Genomic DNA, 22,991 nt, shown 5'->3' with positions numbered 1-22,991 from the left:
GAAAAGAGAATGCTTATACACCATTTGTGGGAATATAACTTAGTTCAGCCACTGTGGAAAGCAGTTTGGAGATTTCTCGAAAATCTTAAAACAGAACTACCATTTGATCCAGCAATTCCATTACTTGAGTATATATCCAAAAGAAAACAAATTGTTCTACCAAAAAGACACATGCATTCACATATTCACCACAGCATTGTTCACAATAGCAAAGACATGGAATCAACCCAGGTGCCCATCAACAGTGGATTGGATAAAGAAGATGTGGTACACATATACCATGGAATACTACACAGCCATTAAAAAGAATGAAATTGTGCAATCAGGATGCAGCTGGAGGCCATTACCCTAAGCAAATTGATGCTGGAACAGAAAACCAAATACTGTAAATGTTTTCACCTAAAAGTGGAGCTAAACATTGAGTACTCATGGACATAAGATGGGAACAAGAGACACTGGGGACCACTAGATGGGGGAGGGAGGCAAGGATTGAAAAGTTACCTATTGGATACTATGCTTAGTACCTGGGTGATGGGATTAATTGTACCTCAAACCTCAGCATTATGCCACATACCCAGATAACAAAAGCTGCAAATGTACCCTTTGAATCTAAAATAAAAGTTGCAAACAAATAAATTCATGATTAATACTATGGCAAGCTTTACCGAGAAATCTCCCATGCATGCATATGTAAATGTGGATGGTAATTGCATTACAGGTTTTGAAAACACTGAAATTTTCTAAAACATACTAACCTCAAAGTGAAATTCTATTTTCAAAAAAGTCCTGCTAGTTCATCACCCTCAGACACTCCAATTGAGCCTGACGGCCACAGGGGCTGGTGTGGCTGCCCCACTCCTTGCCCATGGAGCTCCGCACATAATTGGGCCGGCTGCTGCGATCAGCCTTGGGGTCCCTAAAGCGGGACCTAGGCGCAGGGCACAGGGGGAGCAGACTAGCTTCACAGCAGGAGCAACCTTTAGGCGCAGGATGGGACACAGCCCCCCAAAGTAGAACCTCACTTAGATCGCCAAAGGGGAGAGGAAAGACTGCCCCTGCTGCTTTATATCTAAAGACATCCCTGGCTCCAGAATTAAATCTCCAAATTCCTTTGGGCTCCCTTCTCTGAAATCACATTTTGTTCCATTTCTAGCCCTACAGACAGGAAGTATCAGGGAGCCTATGAAGGGCTTTTTCCTTCTTCATGACTCAACTGTGGCCCCTAAAAATTCCTTCACTGAAGTCTGAACCCCCACTGTGATGGTATCTGGAGATGAGGCCTCTGGGAGGTGACAAGGGTTAGATGAGGTCATAAGGGTGGGGCCCCCAGGATGGGATTTGTGCCCTAAGAGAGGATGTCTCTCTTTCACGTGAGGACACAGTGAGAAGGTGGCCATCTGCAGATGTCCCTCACAAGGATCCACAAACTGGCACCTGCCCTAGGACTTCCAGCCTCCAGAGCTGTGAGAACAAATGTCTGCTGTTTCTAAGCCCCTACCCATGGTGGCACTGTGCCAGCAGCCCAAGCAAACAAAGATAACAACCAGTGGAGCCCGAAAGCCACCAAGCCAGTCACGCGGCAGGAACAGCCAAGGCACATTTCCCAAAGACCACCAAGAGCAGGAGGGTCCAATCCAGACCCTCATACCTGTTTTTTCCCAACTCACGGGGCAGTGAGTTATCCTGGTGTCTCACTCTTTGCCAGGACATCACGTAGAGGATGCTATGCAAAAACACCCTATCTGGTCTGAGATATTTGCTGGCTGGCCCCCAAAGCCATCCACTTTGCCTCCTGTCTCTGCCTCTCGGTCCCTCAGTCAGCCCTGGCTCTGAACCTTGGGTCTGCCCTGGGCCTGTCCCCTCCTCCACGTGGCCTCTTCTCGCTAGCAGCCTGCGTCCCACTCACCTGATTCCACTCGTAGGGCTTTTCATGCCACTTGGGAACAATCTTCTCTCTTGGTTTTGATTGACAGAACAAACTATAATTTTTAAAAAAAGGAAATTATCTTAATTATGTATTAGTAACTGAAAACACTGCTGTGATTTTTTTAAAGATTTAAATCCTATATATTTCTCACAGAATTAGAACTAGAATAAACTGTTTAAAGGCCAACACTGATGCAGTTATGATCAGAAAATATTTTAATTTGTAGCATATTCAAAAGCAGAAAGAAATGGAGTACGGCAGATCTGTAAGACCAAGTCTTGTCTCTATGTTCCCTTAGCAACCAGCACTGCACATCACCACATGAATGAGTCAAGTTCTCTGAAATGTAACAGGACATTTTGTACCATTAGCTCTCAAGCAGTCATGACAAGTTGGAAATATCATCAGCTTTAAAAGATAGGGAATTTGAGCAATGAGGGAGTAAAGAGTTCTGCAGAGCCTCTCCCCCGTAAAAAAGCTATAAAACAAGGCAAAATTGTAAACATACATACATACAACAACGATTTGAAGGCTCTGGAAATTAACCAAAGGCAAACAAGTTGAGGAGCATTTGTTCATGACAAACTGCCGGCTCCAGGTGAGAACAGTGGAGTGCGTGGAGTTCTTGCTGGGGTAAGGGGCCGCTCCCACCCCATACACCTGCCCCTGAACCCCACACCACAGCACTCCCAGGGCCATGAAGGCTACGTGATCTGGATCACAGGATGAAAAACCCTCACACCTTGATTTGCAGCACTGTCCGTAAAAACAGCAATGAAGGAAACAGATGGGGAAAGCCCACAGCTTTCCAGCCTCAGGCCACATCCTGCTTGGGGCCAGCAGCAGACGAGACTATTCAGGAGGTAAGAGGGAGACCATGGAAAGGAGGGTGCCACAGAGGGAGAGCAGGCCCTCCGCATATCTCTGACTGATGGAGGGGTGCACACATGTGGGAAAAACCTGGGAAGCCCTGAGAAAAACAGAGGCCAGGGAAGAATTAAAAAGTGCCTGAACTTGGAGTGCACTTTCCAACCCAATGGCAAAGGGCAGAAGCCTTCAGGGCAGTATTTAAACACAACTTCTGACTGATCACTGGCTAAGCACTAAGCTGTGCAGATCAGATACAAGGACAACACCTAGGAAGCCAGACTAAAAAATAAAAATAAGAATAAACAAAACAAAACAGGAGCTGGGAGTGGTCACACATGCCTGTAGTCCTACCTACTTGGGAGACTGAGGCGGGAGGACTGCCAGAGCCCAGGAGTTCAAGGCTGCAGTGAGCCATGACCACATCACTGCACTCCAGCTTAGGCAACAAAGTGAGACCTTGTTTCTATAAAAATTAAAATTGAAAACATAACAAAACACCAGAACCCAGACATCAGTGACCTCACATCATGGGGGATGGACTTACAGGTTAAGTCTAGGCATGCTTCTAAAGTGAAACAAACAAAACAATAAAACCCAAAAACAACAGCTCTGGGGGAACTGCTCTAGTACCTTATCCAAAGTACCCAATTTCCAACAAAAAATTAGGAGACATCAAAGGCACAGGAATGTGTGGCCCACACACAGAAGAGCAGCCAGTAGAGGCTGAGTGTGTGGCCAGCTGCGGGTTCAGCACTTAAAGACCTCAAGGCAGCCACTGTGAACAGGTGCCAAGAATTTTTTTTAAAATAGGATAATAATGAGTCAGGGATAATTTCAATAAAAATTAAAAACTACCAAAGAAACAATAGAAATCCTAGAGTTGAAAAGTACAATGAAATGGAAAATTCTCTGTACCACATCCACATCGATCTGAGATGAAACAATAAAGGATCGGTAACCTTAAGGACGGATCAGCAGAAATTAACCAATCTGAAGAACAAAGAGGAAAAAGACTGAAGAAAAGTGACCAGAGCCCCAAAGACCAGTGAGGCCACTCGGATTGTGTTAGCAGGTGTTTAACACCAGCGCACTAGCAGATGTGCAAAGCAATGTCTCCCTAGGGGAGAAGAGAGCAGGCACGAGGCAGAAAAAAATTTGAAAAAATTCAAAACTGCAAATATATTATAAGTAAAAGGACAGAAAAAGCTATGCTAAGCAAATGGTAGCTAAAGAGAGCTGGGGTAGCTATATTAATATCAGACAAAATAGGCCTAAGAACAAGAAGTATTACTACAGAAAGAAAGCTTTCATAATAATAATGATCCTGTATGTAGGAAATCCTAAGGAATCTACAAACACTACTAGAATGCAGAAGTTTAACAAGGTCACAGGATAAAAGACCAATATATAAAAATCAACTGATCCTTTCTAAAAAAGAAAAAATTCAAAAACAAAGAAAACAATTTTATTCACAATAGCATTAAAAGGACTAAAATATTTAGAAACAACTAAAGTGCAAGACCTGCACACTGAAAATTCTAAAACAGTGTTAAGAGAAATTAGAGAATACACAAAGGAACAGACACTCCATCTTCATGGACTGGACAGCTCACTACTGTTTAGGGTGGCAATTCTCCCCAAACTCACTCACAGGTTCCACACAATCCCTATCACAGTTCCAAAAAGGCTTTTTATACAAACTGACAAGCTGATCCTAAAATTTACATGGAAAGGAAAAGAATAGAAAAGAGTAAAAATAATTTTGAAAAAGAACAAAACAGGAGGACTAATGCTACAGCAATTAAGACAGTATAGCACTGGTACAAAGATAGATATAAAGTAATCGAACAAAACAGAAAGCCCAGTAATAAATCTTTACATTTATGGCCAATTGATTTTTGACTAAAGTATCAAGGCAATTCAATGGGGAAAGTATAGCTTTTCAGTAAATGATGTCATCGCCATTAGATATTCATATGCAAAAAATGACTTTAGGCTCTTGTATCACATACCATATACAAAATCATCTCAAAATGGATCAAAAACCTAAATATAAAAAATTACAAAAAGAGAGAAAATGATTGTGACCTTGAGTTTAACAAGGATTTTTTTAGATATAGCACCAAAAGCATAATTCATTTTTAAAAAAGATAAAATAGGCCGGGCGTGGTGGCTCACCCCTGTAATCCTAGCACTTTGGGAGGCCGAGGCAGGCAGATCACGAGGTCAAGAGATCAAGATCATCCTGGCCAACATGATGAAACCTCGTCTCTACTAAAAATACAAAAATCAGCTGGGCATGGTGGCGGGCGCCTGTAGTCCCAGCTACTCGGGAGGCTGAGGCAGAAGAATTGCTTGAACCCAGGAAGTGGAGGCTGCAGTGAGCCGAGATCGTGCCACTGCACTCCAGCCTGGGTGACAGAGGTAGACTCAGTCTCAAAAAAAAAAAAAAAAAAATAGATAAAGTAGTGTCTTAGTCCATTTTCCCCTGTTATAACTGAAGACCACAGAGTGGGTCACTTATAAAGATAAGAAATTTATTTCTCACAGTTCTGGAGCTGGGAAGTGCAGGAGCATGGCTAGCACCTGGCCAGGGCCTTCTTGCTGCATCATGACATGGCAGAGGGGCAAGCGAGTACTTGAGACAGGAAGAGGCACCGGGGCAGGCCCACTTTACAACAGTCCACACTCTCTTCATAACTAACCCTCTCTCGCAATGACATGAGTCCAATCAACCCCTTATTATGCCCAACCTTCCAACACTGTTGCACGGGGTATTAGGTTTCAAACACATCACATTCAAACCACAGCAAGTAGATTTCATCAAAATTAAAAATTTGTGTTCTTTGGAAGACACCATTAAAATAAGAAGACAAGCTACACAATGGAGAAACTAATTGCAAATTACTTACCCAATAAAAGACATGTATCTAAACTTTTAAAAAACTTTCTACAACTCAATAATGAAAAGACACATTTAAAAATGGGCAAAAGATCTTAACAGACATTTCACTAAAAAAAAAAAAAGATAAATGACTGGCTAAGAGGATAAAAAGTTGCTCTACATCATTAAACATTAAGGAAATGAAAATTAATGCTACAATGAGAAACTACCATACTCACCACACCGACTACAGTAACAATACACTGACAGTGCCACATGCTGGTGAGAATGTGGAGAAGCCAGAGTCAGCCTACGTTGCTGGTAGAAATGTAACATGGTACAGCTATTTTGGAAAACAGTTTGGCTGTTTCCTTGTGTTTTTTTTTTTCCAGATGGAGTTTCGCTTTTGTCACCCAGACTGGAGTGCAATGGCGCAATCTTGGCTCACTGCAACCTCCACCTCCTGGTTCAAGCGATTCTCCTGCCTCAGCCTCTCAAGTAGCTGGGATTCCAGGCACGTGCCACCACGCCAAACTAATTTTTGTGTTTTTAGTAGAGACAGGGTTTTACCATGTTGGCCAGGCTGGTCTGGAACTCCTGACCTCAGGTGATCTGCCACTTCAGCCTCCCAAAGTGCTAGGATTACTTACAAGCATGAACCACCACGTCCAGCCCTGGCCTTTTCTTAAAAGATTACCATAAACCTACCAATACAACCTACCAACTCCACTCACAGATATCTACCCGAGAGCAAGACACAAAAAGACTGTTCACATATTCACAAAAAGACTGCATGTGATTATTCATAGCAGCTTTCTTCATAACAGCCAAATACTGGAAATAATCCAAATATTTTACCAACTGGTGAATGGATAAAACAAAAAGTGGCATATACAAACACTGAAATATTATTTAGTAAAAAGGAACATGATACGACATGGATAAACCTCAAAAGTACTAAGCTAAGTGAAAGAAGCCAGATTTTAAAATTAAAATGTGATTCCACATATACAAAAATATCAGAGGAGGCAAACACATAAACAGAAAGCAGATCAGTGGTACCCGGGCTGGGGTGGGAACAAGACTGAATGTAAATGGACAGGGGGAACTTTCAATCCTAAACACAGCTTTACTGAGGTGTACTTTATATATCCTAAAAGTCATCAACTTTAGGCACATAATTTATTACTATTAGTAAATTTATGGGGTTGTACAAACAATGACACATTCTGTTTCAATATATTAGTCAAGCAGGTGGCATCTGTTACCTGCTACCAGGAGAAGTCGGGGCACCCCTGCATCTTGTCTTGGAGTCACCAAGGAAAACACACATAGTGAGGCCCTGGCTGGAACAAGCCTTTACTTACAGAGAGAGGGGACAGGATAGGATCAGCTCTAGTGATGGGCACTGGTCCCTGTGGCCAGCAGGTAACTCCCGGAAGACAAGGCAGGCCTGCAGGCCCCTCTCCTGTGTGGCAGCAGGAGAGCCCTGTCCCATCCCTACAGTGGTGGGATTGACCAGGTACCGTATGACACACAGGCTTAAGCAGGGCAGAGCCTGAATCAAGGAAAGATCTTCCCACACATGGCAACGAGCCCTCCACAAGCTGTGAGGACCCTTAATTTTATGGGAAGGAAGCGTTCCAGGCCCAAGGCCTGTTCTCAGACAGCAGAGAGGGGATCAAAGGCTGCCTACGTGAGACTGCCTTTCCTGACAATACTTAAAAGTAAACTTCTTTGGATGACAGAAATGCTGAAAAGCTGGGTTGTGTTGATAAGACTGCACAACTATAAATTCACTAGAGTTATTGAATTGTTCAAACAAACAAACCAATACCTATCTATGGCATAATAAGGCAGGATACAGTTACCCTTGTTTTGGGGGCAGGGAGTGATGGTGGCTATAACCACACCCACACACCCTAAGGAGCACCGGGGCTCTGACCTGGGTGCTGGCCACATGGGCGTGTACCTGTGTACTTAAACTTCAACCCAAATTTTACATAAAAATATTTTTACCAACCAGGCATGGTGGCTCAATGCCTGTAATCCCAGTACTTTGGGAGGCCAAGGTGGGTGAATCACCTGAGGTCAGGAGTTTGCCTGACCAACATGGTGAAATCCCGTCTCTACTAAAAATATAAAAATTAGCTGGGCGTGGTGGTGGGTGCCTGTAATCCCAGCTACTTGGGATGCTGAGGCAGGAAAATCGCTTGAACCTGGGAGGTGGAGGTTGCAGTGAGCCGAGATCATGCCATTGCACTCCAGCCTGGGTGACACAGAGCAAGACTCCATCTCAAAAAAAAAAAAAATTACCAGCTTGGGCAACATAGCAAGACCTCATCTATAGAAAAAGCTTAAAAATTAGCCAGGTGTGGTGGTGCATGCCTATAGTCCCTGCTACGGGGGAGGCTGAGGCGGGAGGATCATGCGTGCCCAGGAGTCGGAGCTGCAGTGAGCCATGATCATACCACTGCACTCAGCTTGAGCAATAGAGTAAGACTCTGTCTCTAAAAATAAATAAATAAATATTTAAAATATTTTTATATAAAAGAAAATGAAGACAGAAAACTAAAACCGGCCTTTCTCACCATTTGTAAGACAGCTATATATACCTTTTTAAAAAATGCTTATTAAACTAAAAGAAATCAACGCAAAAGGCATAGGAAGGAGAGAAGTGTCACCGTGATACCAGATGCCACCTGCTCTCACATAGCTCCAGGTCCCAGCCAGCACAGGACACTGTCAGGCAAGGAAGGACCGCGCCCTGCCGATGGAGACTGGCTCTGGGGCAGGAGCGCAGGACTGGGTAGGTGGAATGCTGGTTTCTCCTCCACAACCACTCCCGCTCTTCTTGGCCTTCCCAGGGCCCTCGAGCTGCCTTGGGCTCATGGGCTACACCAACAGGAGCCTTTGTCTCTGCATTCTGGTTTGGTTTGGCCCGTGGAGAGTCCAGCAAGAGGTGAGAGACAGGGAGGTGAGGTCAGAATGCTCCTTCTCCGACCTCCCCTGCAGAGAGGCTCAAGAGAGGCCCAGTTCTGTGAGGCTCTATTCTGTAAGGCCCAGTCCTGCAGGCCGGACTCCCCCGATCCCTAAGACACCCACCACTGGGAATGGTGGGTGACGCATTACCCACTGTGGCTTCCCATGCCCTGCCCATGCTGTCCCTTCAAGGGACACACACACACACACACACACACACACACACACACAGGACAAGGGTGCTGCTCTCCACAGGAAGAGTGTCCTACATTCTGATGCCTCCCAGTGCTGCCTCCAGCACTGGCACTCCACTTCAGGTGATCGACATGTCACACTGCCTACACAATTCAAAAGAGCCATGATCAAGGCAGCTGACAAAGTTGATCGGGAAGAAAAGAAGACCACGTCATCACACAGCTTACCCTAAAAGCTTCTGACGGGCGCTATCCTGAAGCTGCGCAACTCTCTCTGGCCCAAGACACTTGCATCCATTTGGTCCATCACAGACTAGCTTGTTAATAGCAGCTCTGAGAATATTAACCTGTAAATAAACAGCAACATAAACACTCATACGGCTCCAGTGTAACTGAATTTCATCCCATGTTAGATAATCCACAGCATTCAGAGTTAGTATTCTCTGTCATCAATATGGTTTATCCACTCGCCTGCTGAAGGCATCTTGACTGCTCCCAGTTTTTAGCAATTATGAATCAAGCTGCAATTGATATTCACATACAAGTTCTATGAGGATGCTAGTTTTCAAATCTCTTGAATAAATACCTACAGATGGGATTCCTGAGTCATATGGTAGGTGCGGGCTTAACTGCATATGAAACTGTCTTCTAAAACAGTGGCACTAATCCGCACTCCCACCAGCAATGAACAAAAGGTCCCCGGAACCTGCACCACATCCTTGCCATTGCTAGTTACTGTCAGGTTTTGGATTTTAGCCATTCCAGTAAGTATGTGGTGCTATCTCATGGGAGTGTCAATTTGCATTTTCCTAATGACATATGATGCTGAGCATCTTTTCATGTGTTTATTGCCATGTATATTTTAATTTTGTTGCTTGTTTTCTTATAATTGAGTTTTAAGAATTCCTTACATATTATGGATACAAGTCCTTCATCAGATATGCAACTTGTAAATATCTTCTCCTAGTGTGCACTTGGTCTTTTCTTCCTCTGAAGAGGGTCTTTTGCAGAACAAAAGTTTTTAATTGTGATAAATTCAAACGTATCAATTTCCCCTTCACAGATTGTGCTTTGGGTGTTGTATTTACAAACTCATGCCACACCCAAAGTCACACAGATTTTCTGTATTTGCTTGTAGCATCTTAATAGTTTTACATTTTCCCATTAGGTCTATGGCTTACGGAGTAGTTTCAAGCCCATAAGCCCCTTCTTGAGACCGAGCAATCATGACCTAACAGCTGCAGAGACAAACCGACACCTGCCCCTGGAGCGTCGGCAGCTGTCTCCACAGCTCCTCCTTTCCCCCAGCCCTTCAGTGTGGTATGTTAACCTCACCCGTCCCAGGAACTTCTAAGAAAGAAAGGTACTTAGAGAGTAGCATTTCTCAAACTATTTGTGGTAAAGGATCAGTTTTGGTTTTCCCACTTTGAAAATGCAATAAAAATAAATTACTATAATGATTAAAGATTTTTTTAATGAACACAATATGAGCCCACATTTCTCATTATTAGATTCAAATGACATACAAATACTTTCTGTACTTGCTACACAGTTTTCCTGTCTGCCTCTGCCACCTCACCCCAGAGCTAGTGCGGTGCCCAGACAATGCTGCAAGTAGCTCAGCTCTGCACTCATGCCGACCCAGCCCTCTGCTCAGCATGGTCACCAGGCTGGGAGAAAGGGCAGAGGGGCAGGAACTTGTGTCCTCCTTTCCCAGTAAGAACTAGCGAGGATGTTCCACTTCCTGACTCGGAATGAGACCCACAGCAGCCCTACAGCCCGTGGTTTAGCTGATTGCCCAGAAAAAAAGCTTAAGCCAGGAGACACCAAATGAGAGATTCAGAGAGCACCATCTATCAGGAAGTTACTTTTCACAGGAAAGATACGTCAAATTGGCAAGTGAAGGAGCGGTCCTCCCGGAAGGCGACCCCAGGAGGGACAAGGAATATGCACATCTCCAGGACCAGAAGCGTGTGTCTGCACCGCAAGCTCCACGGCAGACTCTGCACTCACTGTCAGGTGAGCAAAGCCAGAGAGAGACAGGGTTGTGGCGCCGTGATGCTGTGCTACCCTTACCTCGACAACGTCCTCCACGCTGAACTGAACGTCAAACGCAAGCTCCATGTCGTGCTCGGGCAGTATGGAAGCCCCTGTAGTTGGATTCCACCCCAAACCACAAAGGACTCCAGTATAGTACTTGCCATTCTGATCAATCCTAAATGGAATGTTTTCAGAAGAGTCCATTATTTCAGAATTGTTAAAGTACATGTTTTAGCATGTAAAAATTGACCGATAAAATTATCCTAAATTCTGCCAGCCCTAGCATAGCAATTAATTTCATTTGTGCATTTTTTCTGCCAGTTTTTACAATTGAAATATAGTTATAAAATATATAGGTAAGGATAGTAAATTCCGTATTTTTATTAATACTTTATTAAGTTTCTAATGTGGTAGATAAGATAATGAAAAGAATATTTTATCATTAATGGGGTTTTTTTTCCCTTTACCTTTAAATTCCTTCCATGGGTTAAATTCTTATTAGGGAGATTTCTGGAGAAAGGCTATGCACATATTTATGACTTGTGAAACAAGTCTAGCACTTAGAAAAAGCCTAAAAAAAAAGTCTGTTCACCTTCTCATCCTAAAACAATGGTGCACACTTACAAAGTTTTGTATCCCAGTTTTATCACCACCCTCCTCTGACCACTTCCTAGGGTTACAACACTGCCCTCAACACATGACTTACCCTCTAAATCATGGCCAGCATTTGGCAGTCTCCCGAGTAGCAAAATCTGGCTCCAGGAACCAAGGGAAGGAGGTAAGTACAGTGTTCTTGTCACTACACCAATAAGAGCATGTTCTCAGATGTCTGCTCCCATCCTGGAGGTGCCAGGCTCTGCTACCATGGAGCCTGCTGCTCACCCAGGGAGGCGGCCTCCACAAGGTACACAATGATGATGCCACTGAATCCAGGCTGACACCATCAACTACTCCAACTGTTCAGGGAAAACACCTCGAGGACAGGGGCAGCAAGAAGAGTGATGCACTCCAGGGACAAATGTGTGGTGGATCAGCTCCATGATGAAAGTAAGAGGAAATCTGGCACCAAGGCTCAGTCACCCTGAGTTACTGAGGGTCAGCTACAAGCAAAGGTCACATGGCAGAAAGAACAAAGGAGGGGAGACAAATGGCAGCTAGGTCAGTCCACAGCCAGTTGGCAAGGAAGGGGACAGTGGCCTCCACTTAGATGTCTCTGCTTATGAATGGGGCATAACACATATCTCCTTTCCCTTTTTAAATTGAAAATCAAGATAAAATTTTCTGTTTATCTTCCTTTCCTGCCACTGTTGTACAAAGGGTATGTTAGAGGTGGCAAAAAATTATCACTTAGTCGTGAAGTTCAATCAGTTGTGACAGGACAGTGACACATGTGGAGGTAGAACAGACTTTACCCAGAGACTGCAGGCTTTGAGTTTAACAAGTGGGGCCAGGACAGCCTCTCGTGCAGCAGCCAGACGCCACCCCAACAGGAGACGAATCCCATGCGGGTGCGCATTAGAGAGGTGGCTCAGAAAAGGAAGCAAGTGGGCACGGGTGCATGGCCCAGCAGTGGCTCTCGGGAGCTGTGGGCTTTGGAGGTCAGCTCCCTCTGGAACACACCTAAGACACAGTGACGGGACCCCTGGGCCTGGTCTGTACTGAAGACCCCCTCCTGCTCGCTGTAGAGGACTGCACACTTAAAGCGAAAGGAAAGGAGAATGCTCATCTCAAATCAAACAGCTCTCATCTTTCAAAGTTTCTCAAAAACAGTTGTTACTCAACAAATTAAAAAAAAACTCCAACCTGAGAGACAGAGTAAGACCCTGTCTCAAAAAACGAAAACAAAATCAACACCACCACCACCACCAAGCTTATACAACTACTCAGAGGCACGCAGAGTTTGGAGGAAAATACGCCAGGCCCCTCTGCTATCTTTCTGATAATCACCTAGGTAAGCCTGTGGATTCAAAGACAACTAGTCTTACGCACATTGTCACATAAACCATCCCAAATCTGGCACATTTCAGTTAATTCAACAAAATGAATATAACCACCAGCAAAGCACTGTGTATTGTTATATACATAACCTTTTCCTATTAAGTTTGTGCTTTTTCTAGAAAGATGGTGTTTTAAATACCAAGTATGTCAGTATTTCTTGAATGTCTACAACCTAAACACCTGCACTCTGGAGTTTTAAAAATAACACATTATATGATTCAAATCTTCAAAAGCTGGTGTTGAAAAAAGGTGAAGCAGGAGCTTTGTCTAGTTAAAAAGGCAAGCAGGGCATCCAAAGTGCCACGAGAGGAAGGGACCTGCTTCCGCACTAGCCAAGTCTCGGGCCTGCATGTGCACAGCGTGCTATTGCTCATGAGATAATCCCACTGCCACGTGTGGTTCCTACACATTTGTCTCCCCAACGAGGGCTCCAAGATATCTGAACTTACAGAGATATTTATTGCACCATCATTGCAAAATTAGGCCAAATTTCAACAATTAAAGGCATATTCAATTCTTTCAGAACAAGAGCTGCTCAGAAACAAGTGCATGTATAAATAAAATAGGGCAGTATTTTGGTAAGCCATCATATGCCCATTCAGTGATATATGATGCAATTGTCAAAATGGATATTTACAAAGATATCATATGAAAAACCTGATATTTGTGAGAAAAGAATACAGTATAACAAGAATCTTAAATGAAAATATGTATATACATATAAATTTAAAATAAGTATACTAAATATTTAAGTTTAAATCTATAAATTTAAAAATGTGTTCATTTTTCACATTCAGCTTTTTCTAAGTAGCACATATTTTAAATAAAAAAAATATTCTTACAACTAAAAAAAATCACTACACATTTGGAGATTGCACTGTCAGATTCTGAACAGGTGTAATGGCAAAAAGGACTGAGTAAATGGTGGGGCGCCTTCACCTGCCTTGACTGAACTCAGCCCGCTAGGTCTACAGACCACCCCTCCATGCTCATCAACTGACTAGAAAAGAAGAAAAGGGTAACTTTCCATGGCCCCAACTCTTGAAGTGCTACCAGGCCTCTACTGCAGTCTCGTCATGGCCATTTCCATCCTGCCCAGCAGAATGTGAGTTCCTAAAGCCCAAATATTACTCCTTTTCTAGCCACCCCCACCCACTGCTCCACTAAAACCTAGGTTAGTGCTTTCCCAACAGAGAATGCTCTGTCAATCCCTAAAGTGCAAACAAAACCTTACAAAGCAGCAGCCCCCACTGTGAGGGTGACTTTAAGAGCTCTGCTCATAGCATCACACACTCCTCTCTATCAAAGTCTCTGGGAGAAATCCTGGCTTAATCGTGGCACTAACAAGAGCTACAATCCGCTGGGCAATCTGCCTTCTGATGTCATGGTTATCAAAGGAAGAGGGACTGACATGTACTTGTTGAAAACTGGTCACCAGAAAACGTGGAATCACATTTACCACCCATTAACAATGGGGTGTCCACCACCATGATATCCCATTTTGAGCCTGATTCCTAGCTCCATTTTTAATCTAGTTTGCCCCACTTTTGCCTCAAGCTCCTACGTGACACTGTGTGTACCTTTACAAGTTTTCTGAGCTTCTTTCAAAATCAGCCCAAGCATAAATAAATCAATAACAACACAGGCTTCACCCCAAGCAGCGAGCCATGTGGTGGCTAGCTTCTGTAAAGGCTTTCTTTCCAAAAGGAGCAAGGAGAGGCACCCATTTTTTCCCTGTCAGGTTCTTATTTTACAAAGCCTACAGACAAGAGGGATGCCCGTACCTTAACTCCATCACCGGTGCAAATAACATGCTGAGGAGAGCCGGGAGGCCAGGGATATGAGGCATCAGAGAGGTTTCTCTCAGCAGCATCGTAGATCCTGTTCAAGTCATGCTAAATCAACATTGGGCATTAACTCCCCTCCTGGCCCGCTCCTACTCATCTGCAGGCATCCCCTTCTCTGCTGAGTCTGTCCACTCTCCACAGGCCCACCCCAATAGTAACACCACACTCCCTGTTCTCTGTTCCCACAGTACCCTACAGAGAGACACTCCACTATGATGCTTAACCTTTTACCCCACTTGGGGATAGGGCCAAGAGCTTGGATGTCTTCTACTCTGCAGTCAAGCAGGGTGGAAGGAAAGAAAGATCCAGGAGTCAATTATTAATACTTCCCACATCCTTGTACAAAAGGAAACGTGAGAACGCTCCACCGCGTAAACTCGCAGCAGCCAAAGCAGTCAGAAAATGGCCTAAAAGAGTAGCCCATAAGCCGGGCGCGGTGGCTCACGCCTGTAATCCCAGCACTTTGGGAGGCCAAGGCGCGTGGATCACAAGGTCAGGAGATCAAGACCATCCTGGCTAACATGGTGAAACCCTGTCTCTACCAAAAATACAAAACATTAGCCAGGCATGGTGGTGGGCGCCTGTAGTCCCAGCTACTTGGGAGGCTGAGGCAGGAGAATGGCGTGAACCTAGGAGGCGGAGCCTGCAGTGAGCTGAGATCGGCCACTGCCACTCCAGCCTGGGTGACAGAGTGAGACTCCATCTCAAAAAAAAAAAAAAAAGAACAGCACATAAGTGTACACTTGTTCACCAATTAGAGGATAAATTGTTCCTAGTAGCTGAAGTCAAGGAAAAGAAAAAAAGAGAGGACAAGGAACAAACAGAAGCCTTAAATTACCAGTCGCATTGATGGACAGGGAAGCTGCAACCAGCATTCTCTGGTGAAGGTCTTCAGGGGCGTCACTGATAATGACAGAGTTGATGCTCTCCTTCTCAATCCACACACACCTAAAAGGCAGGAGCACCAGGAGATGGGGTGACTGATCCACCAACCAGGCAATGTGCTATGCCAACCCACAAGCAACCCATTTCAAAAATACAAACGGGCAACTGCAGTGATAGACAGGAAGAAATATTTAACTCCCTACTCTCCTGCACATCTCCTTTTACTAGACCACCTCTTCACACAGCAGTCCTCAAGCTGGTCCCCGGCCCTCTTCTCTCTTCACTTCCTCGTGGCTGATCCCGACCACTCCTTGGCTTAGGAACCACGCACACGCTGTGGATGCCCAAACCTCCACCTCCACTCGAGACCCTCTGCCCTGCACTGCCAACCCATAAGGGCCATCACCTGCATCCTGGCAGAGGTCCACCCCACAGTTCCTCCGTCACCTCTCAGCAGAAGCCTGCCGCAGCTCCAGCAAGGACACCCTTAATTCTTCCTCTTCCCTTCATCACTTACTCTAATGCGGCTCCATCCTGCTGCTTCCACTCTGAAAGCGCTGGTGAAGCTGTTTCTGTATCTCCTGCCTTGGACTCAGTCTCCCATATTCCCACCCTGGGTTACAGCAGGGACCAGCCTCAGAAGCACAATCCTGCCTAAGGATCTTTCTACTCTGAAATCCAATGCCGGCTTCACACAGGGGCTCCTGAGACTATAAGCACAGGCAGGTCCCCAGAGGCCTTGTGGAAATGCAGGCTCATCTGGAAGGCCCAAGGGGACCTGGGCATCTGCATTTCCAATGTGCTCCCCGGAGGACATTTTGAGAAGACAAAACAGGACATTTTGAGAAGACAAGGCATCATTTTAAAATGCACATAGTAAGGTTCACCAACCCTTTCAGGATGAAGTCTACACAGCTTGCCCTCGTCTACCACAAGCTTGGCACCTCCCTTCCTCCCAACCAATTCTCCAATCTTACTAAACTCACTCGAGTTACTCACACGTGCAAACTCTCAAACTCAGGCCTATGCACTTGCCCGTGGAGCCACCCTCATCCCACCTCCCCTCTCTTCCTCCAACACCTGCACCTTGGCTGATGCCTCTGTATCTGCCAGGCCTCAGATTTCTCTGGAAAACTCCATGGTCTTTCAAGGGTGGTTGAGCCCCCTAGATGCTTTCATGTTCTGTGCCCTTATCAAGAGCCCTATCACCCTATATTGTAGTTACCAGCTTCTTCTATACCCCCTGCCCACCAACTGGATCCATAATTTTCATGAAGACAAACAACTGTTTCTTGTTCACTGCTGTTTGCCCCAAACCACACACTGCTCCTGGCATACAGTTGGCTCTCACAGCTTTGCTGAATAACAATTGTAACAAGAACAGAAAAAAATGTAGTCTCTGATAAAAGATATTCAAAAATGTCTTATATAGAATGGCTTTCATGTGAGAGAGACAGAATACCTCAAATCAGGAACTGGGAGAGAAATGAGAAGTTAGAAAAGAAGGGAGAGAAATGAGAAGTTAGAAAAGATAATACATTCCGGCCAGGTGTGGTGGCTCATGCCTGTAATCCCAGCACTTTGGGAGGCCGAGGCGGGTGGATCACAAGGTCAGGAGTTTGAGACCAGCCTGACCAACATGGTGAAACCCTGTCTCTACTAAAAATACAAAAATTAGCTGGGCATGGTGGCGTGCACCTGTAATCCCAGCTACTCAGGAGGCCGAAGCAGGAGAATTGCTTGAATCCGGGAGGCAGAGGTTGTAGTGAGCCGAGATTGCACCACTGCACTCCAGCCTGAGCGACAGCGTAAGACTCTGTCTCCAAAAAAAAAAGATAACACATTCCAACAGTTTAGATATAAAGATACATTATTTTCTGATAAGGTCTGTAAATACAAAAGCAGAGAAAAAAAATTCATGGAAAACTTAATCATACCTGAATTTGGATATTCTGGTCAAACTATGGCACTTTAGTTCATAAGGGTTAAAAGGCCCATGAAGTACTGCCTGCATGCACAAATTATAGGAAGTGTTACCAATAAGCAAGATAACACTTAACATGAATTTTTAAAACTCAAAAGTCAGCTCATCCTTTAAAGAAAAAAAAAAGAAATCTCATTCATAATGTCTTTACGATTCAGTTAGGAAAAAGTGCCTTAAAGAACGTATTTTTCTGGGATGTAACTCATTCTCCTCAACGATTTCACTAACATTCCTTGATATATATGTTTAAGAAAGCCTTTGAACAACAAAAAAGAATCACTGACAAATAATTTAGTGAAAATACTATTATTTGAATTGCAGCAGACCAACTCAGTTGCATAGGTAGACCTGAGACCACACAGCCAGAGGCTGGGGAAACACAAGTGGAGTCTCTGAACAAGGAGACACCCTGGCCAGCCCTCCTCTCCAAGCAGGCAGGCAGCGCTGGCTCTAACAGCCAGCCAGGGAGTCCAAGGCTGGCACCAGTTCTCTGAACCCACACGCTCTGCTTCCTTTAGTCTGACAAAAAAGCACATCAGGAGGGTTAAAAAAAAAACAACAAAAAAAAAACTACTCAAAGCTTCCTCTAAACCCCACTAAACACTAAACCCCAGGGTTTTTTCTTATTATAAGAGGATTCATTGTGAGAAAAGTAACAGCATTAAAAGCCAGAAAAGAAAAAACCACCATGACTAATGACTACAACTCCTAGCATATAAATGTAGAATGATACTAAGCTTTTAAATTACATTTTAAAACTCCTACAATCACCTTACAGTTTGGAGTACCCAGTTTATTGGAAGAAAAGCTCTCTAACAAAATCCGGATGAGATATTTCTCGTCGTCTTTCATGGGAAAGGGCGCACAGCCGTCTGTCACATTTTCTACTGACTTGGAAAAGAGGCCCTTGAGAACTTCATGGCTTTGCTGAACAAACGAGAAAAGTTTGTTTGGTTAAAAGAATACATTACAAGCACTTTCTTCCAAACTAATCAAAATATTTCATAGGCACAGTCTTACTCTGATTTCTATGTCATTAATTAAAGTATAGGGAAATAATTTTATGAAGTTCATTTTAAGATTTAAACAAAAGAAATAAGACGGGATTTACAACTTTATTTCTCCAAACAAAAAAGAAATCAGACAGCCTTTGTGACATTTTAGCCATTAGAGAATTTAAGAGAAATAAACATTTTTTACAGTTTTTTGGTTTTGTTTTGTTTTTTTTTTGTTTTTTTTTTTTTTTTTTTTTTTTTTTTTTGAGACATAGTCTCACTCTTGTCGCCCAGGCTGGAATGCAATGGCGCGATCTCAGCTCACTACAACCTCTGCCTCCCGGGTTCAAGCAATTCTCCTGCCTCAGCGTCCTGAGTGGCTAAGATTACAGGTGGCCACCACCACACCCGGCTAATTTTTGTATTTTTAGTAGAGACGGGATTTCACCATGTTGGTCAGGCTGGTCTCAAACTCCTGACCTCAGATGATCTGCCTGCCTGGGCCTCCCAAAATGCTGGGATTACAGGCGTGAGCCACTGCACCCGGCCTACAGTTTTTTTAATTTTCTTTTTTCTTCTCTTACTATCGTTCCCAAGAAACATTTTTACAGGACTTTTTTATACATAAAATTTTGGTTTTATACTGGAAATACTAACATAATTCCCTGAAGTGTTTTTATATAAATTAAATACAGAATTTAGCCAGCACTCTGGCTAACATTTTGCTAGACTGTCCTTTCCTGATACCCAGTATTCTTCATCCTCAGCAGAAATAACAGAAGTAAAATAAAAGACCTTCAACATCAGCTTCAAAAGTGGCCTCTCTGATCATCTCAATAGATGCAGAAAAAGCACTTGATAAAATTCAATATTACTTCAAGATAAAAAATTCTCAGCAAATTAGGTATAGAAGGAACATATCTCAACGCAAGAAAGGCCATACATGACAAACCCACAGCAAACATCATACTGAGGAGGGGAAAGCTGCCATCTTTTCCTCTGAGAACAAGAACAACACAAGGATGCCAACTTTTATCATTTACATTCAACACAGTACTGGAAGTCCTAGCAAGAGAAATTAGGCAAGAGGAAGAAAGAAAGGGCATCCAAACTGGAAAAGAGCAAGTCAAAATGTCCCTCTTTGCAGATAACATGATCTTATATATAGAAAAACCTAAAGACTCCACCAAAAAACTTTTAGAGCTGATAAACGAATTCAGAAAAGTTGCAGGATACAGAAATCAGTACACAAAAATCAGTAGCATTTCTAAACACCAATAACCAGCTAAAAAAGACATCAAGAAAGCAATCTCATTTACAATACCTACAAAAATAAAATAAAATACCTAGGAATATATTTAACCAAGGAGGTGAATGATCTCTATAATGAAAACTACAAAATGTCAATTAAAGCAATTGAAGAGGACACAAGAAAATGATAAGACATCCCATGTTTATGAATTGGAAGAATTTATATTGTTAAAATGACCATACTATCCAAAGCAAGCTACAGATTCAATGCAATTCCAATCAATATACCAATGACATTCTTCACAGAAACAGAAAAAAACAATCCTAAAGTTCATATGGAACCACAAAAGACCCCAAAAGCCAAAGCAATCCTGAGCAAAAAGAACAAAGCAGGAGACATCGCAGTACCTGACTTGGAAATACACTACAAAGCTATGGTAACCAAAACAGCACTATAGTGGCATAAAAACAGACACACAGAGATGACCAATAGAACAGAATAGAGAACCCAGAAATAAAGCCACGCATTTACAGACAACTGATTTTCAACAAAGGCTCCAAGAACATTCACTGGGGAAAGGATACTCTTCGATAAATGGTGCTGGGAAAACTGGACATCTAAATGCAGAAGAATAAAACTAAGCCTCTATCTCTTGCCATATACAAAAATCAACTCAAAATGAGTTAAAGACTTAAATGTAAGACCTAAAGCCATAAAAACTACTAGAAGAAAACAAGGAGAAATACTTTAGTACACTGATGTAGGCAAAGATTTTAGGTCCAAGACTTCAAAAGCAGAGGCAACAAAAATAGACAAATGGAACTATAGTACACTAAAAACCTTCTGCACAGTGAAGGAAACAATCAACAAAATTAAGAGACAACCTATAGAATGGGAGAAAATACTTGCAAACTACTCATCTGACAAAGGAATAACATCCAGAATATACAAGGGACTCAAACAGCAAAAAAGCAAACAGTTCAATTAAAAAGTGGGCAAAGGATCTGAACAGACATTTCTCAAAAGAAGACATACAAATAACCAACAAATATATGAAAAATGATCAACATCACTAATTATCAGGGAAATTCAAATCAAAACCATCATGAGAGATAGCATCTCAACCCAGTTAGAACAGCTATTATCAAAAAGACAAAAAGCAAATGCTGGTAAGGATGCTGAGAAAAGGGAACCCTTACACACTGTTGGTGGGAAGGTAAATTAATACAGTCTTTATTGAAAACAGTGTGAAGGTTATTCAGAAAAACTAAAAACAGTACGAACATACAATCTGGCAGTCCCACTACTGGGTATTTATCCAAAGGAAAGGAAATCAGTACATCAGAGATACCTGTACCCCATGATTACTGCAGCACTGGTCACAATAGTCAAGATACAGAACCAAGCTAGGTGTCCATCAACAGATCAATGGATACTGAAAATGCGGTATATACAAAATAAAATACCATTCAGCTACAAAAAGAAAAAATCCTGTCATTCTTGGCAACATGGACGAGCCTGGAGGATGGTACGTTAAGTAAAATAAGCCAGGCACAGAAAGCTAAATATGACATGTCCTCACTTATGTGTAAAAGCTAAAAAAAAAAAAAACATTGAACTAACGGAAGTAGAGAGTAGGACTGTGGGTAATAGAGGCTGGGTAATACAGGGAAGGGGAGAATAGAGAGAAGTTGGTTAAAATTACAGCTAGACTGGAGGAACAGGGTCTTGTGTTCTGCAGCACTGTGGGGTGACTATGGTTAACTATAAGGTATATTTTCAAAACGCTGGAAGAAAGTTCTTGAATGTTTACAACACGAAGAAATAATAAATGTCTGAGGTGACAGATTTGCTAATTACCCTCACTTGATCATTACACATTATATACACATACAAAATACGACTCTATATCCTATAAATATGTACAATGATTATGTGGCAACTAAAAAAGGGAAAAAAAGTGGCCTCTCAAACCTTCAGATCATGAAAAATAACTCTAACACTGATTTTGAAAAAATAGTTGAGACTCCGTCTCAAAAAAAAAAAAAAAAGAAAAAAGAAAAAATAGTTGAAAGAAGTTTTGAAATGCTTGAAATACCTGAAATATTTTATTAACTCCTTCCATTAGGGAGGTAAGTCTTGGAATCCATTTTTAAAACTCCCCACATATAGAACATTTTCAAATCTATCTTAAGAAGATAAAAAGTTGAATAGGAGGCAGGGTGCAGTGGCTCACACCTGTAATCCTAGTACTCTGGGAGGCTGAGGCAGGAGGATCCTTTAAGCCCAGGAGTTTGAGACCAACCTGGGCAACACAGGGAGACCCTGTCTCTACTAAAAAATATATTAAATAAATAAATAAATAATTTTAAAAAATAAAAAAGGTAAATAGGAGACCAACAAATACAATACCCACCAACAAAAACAATACCCAGTCACCATAATTTAGTCTCAGAGAAATCTAGAAGACATTTAAATTGGCGCCGCCAGTCTTAACACAAGTACAGCACACCAAATGGTGAAAAGGCACACTGTCTGCCTCCACCTATCTCAGGGTCCACAGAGAAGGAAAGCCCGCCCCGTTCTCTCTCACACAAATGTGTGCTCCAGCAAGGGTGAGAGCACACACCTTGGACTCGTAGGACTCCTCCGTGAGCTCAGCATAGCCCTGCTGGATGAGGACATCTCTTATGTTGATGGCATCCTGGACCCCCGAGTACTGGTACACGTCCACGTGCAGGACGCTGTGCACCACAGAGAAGACCTTCACAAGGAGGGTGCAGCCGCTCACCAGAGAGGCGAACCACTGGCTGGCCCCGTCGCTCCAGTGCTCGCCACAAACAAGAGACTTTGCCGATGGTCTCATTTTGCAAATCTTAAATTCCAAAGCCTACAAGGACGGAAGGGCACAGCTCAAACAGCTTTACAAATAAGCAAAACACTCATCCCAAATACCACTGAAAACAGACCTCATTCATGTATCTTCAATGGTATTCTCGTAAAAGTCCCAATAAAATTGATGTTGGGGTAGTCAGAATTTCCTAAAGAAACTTGGTTATGCTTTTTAACAACAATAAGAAACATTTAGAATAATTTTTAGATTGTCTTCACACTGATGGTAAAGGGCATGTGT

At 43.0% G+C, this 22,991-nt stretch overlaps 1 protein-coding gene across 2 annotated transcripts in view; it reads right to left on the bottom strand.

Annotated features, from left to right (window-relative positions):
* Positions 1–22,991, bottom strand: part of TDRD9 (tudor domain containing 9) — a 126,672-nt gene that overhangs the window by 1,065 nt on the left and 102,616 nt on the right. For both annotated transcript variants that reach the window (XM_028851927.2, XM_077941899.1), the window contains 8 exons: positions 22,488–22,748; positions 18,383–18,538; positions 17,565–17,635; positions 15,581–15,690; positions 14,680–14,776; positions 10,934–11,072; positions 9,086–9,204; positions 1,907–1,979 (listed from right to left, as the gene is read on the bottom strand). In XM_028851927.2, coding sequence (XP_028707760.2) covers positions 1,907–1,979; positions 9,086–9,204; positions 10,934–11,072; positions 14,680–14,776; positions 15,581–15,690; positions 17,565–17,635; positions 18,383–18,538; positions 22,488–22,748 — 1,026 coding nt within the window. The remainder of the gene's footprint in view (positions 1–1,906; positions 1,980–9,085; positions 9,205–10,933; positions 11,073–14,679; positions 14,777–15,580; positions 15,691–17,564; positions 17,636–18,382; positions 18,539–22,487; positions 22,749–22,991) is intronic.

This window comes from Macaca mulatta, chromosome 7 (genome assembly GCF_049350105.2).
Source record: "Macaca mulatta isolate MMU2019108-1 chromosome 7, T2T-MMU8v2.0, whole genome shotgun sequence".
NCBI classification, from domain to species: Eukaryota; Metazoa; Chordata; class Mammalia; order Primates; family Cercopithecidae; genus Macaca; species Macaca mulatta.
This window is presented reverse-complemented; position numbering and strand designations above follow the sequence as displayed.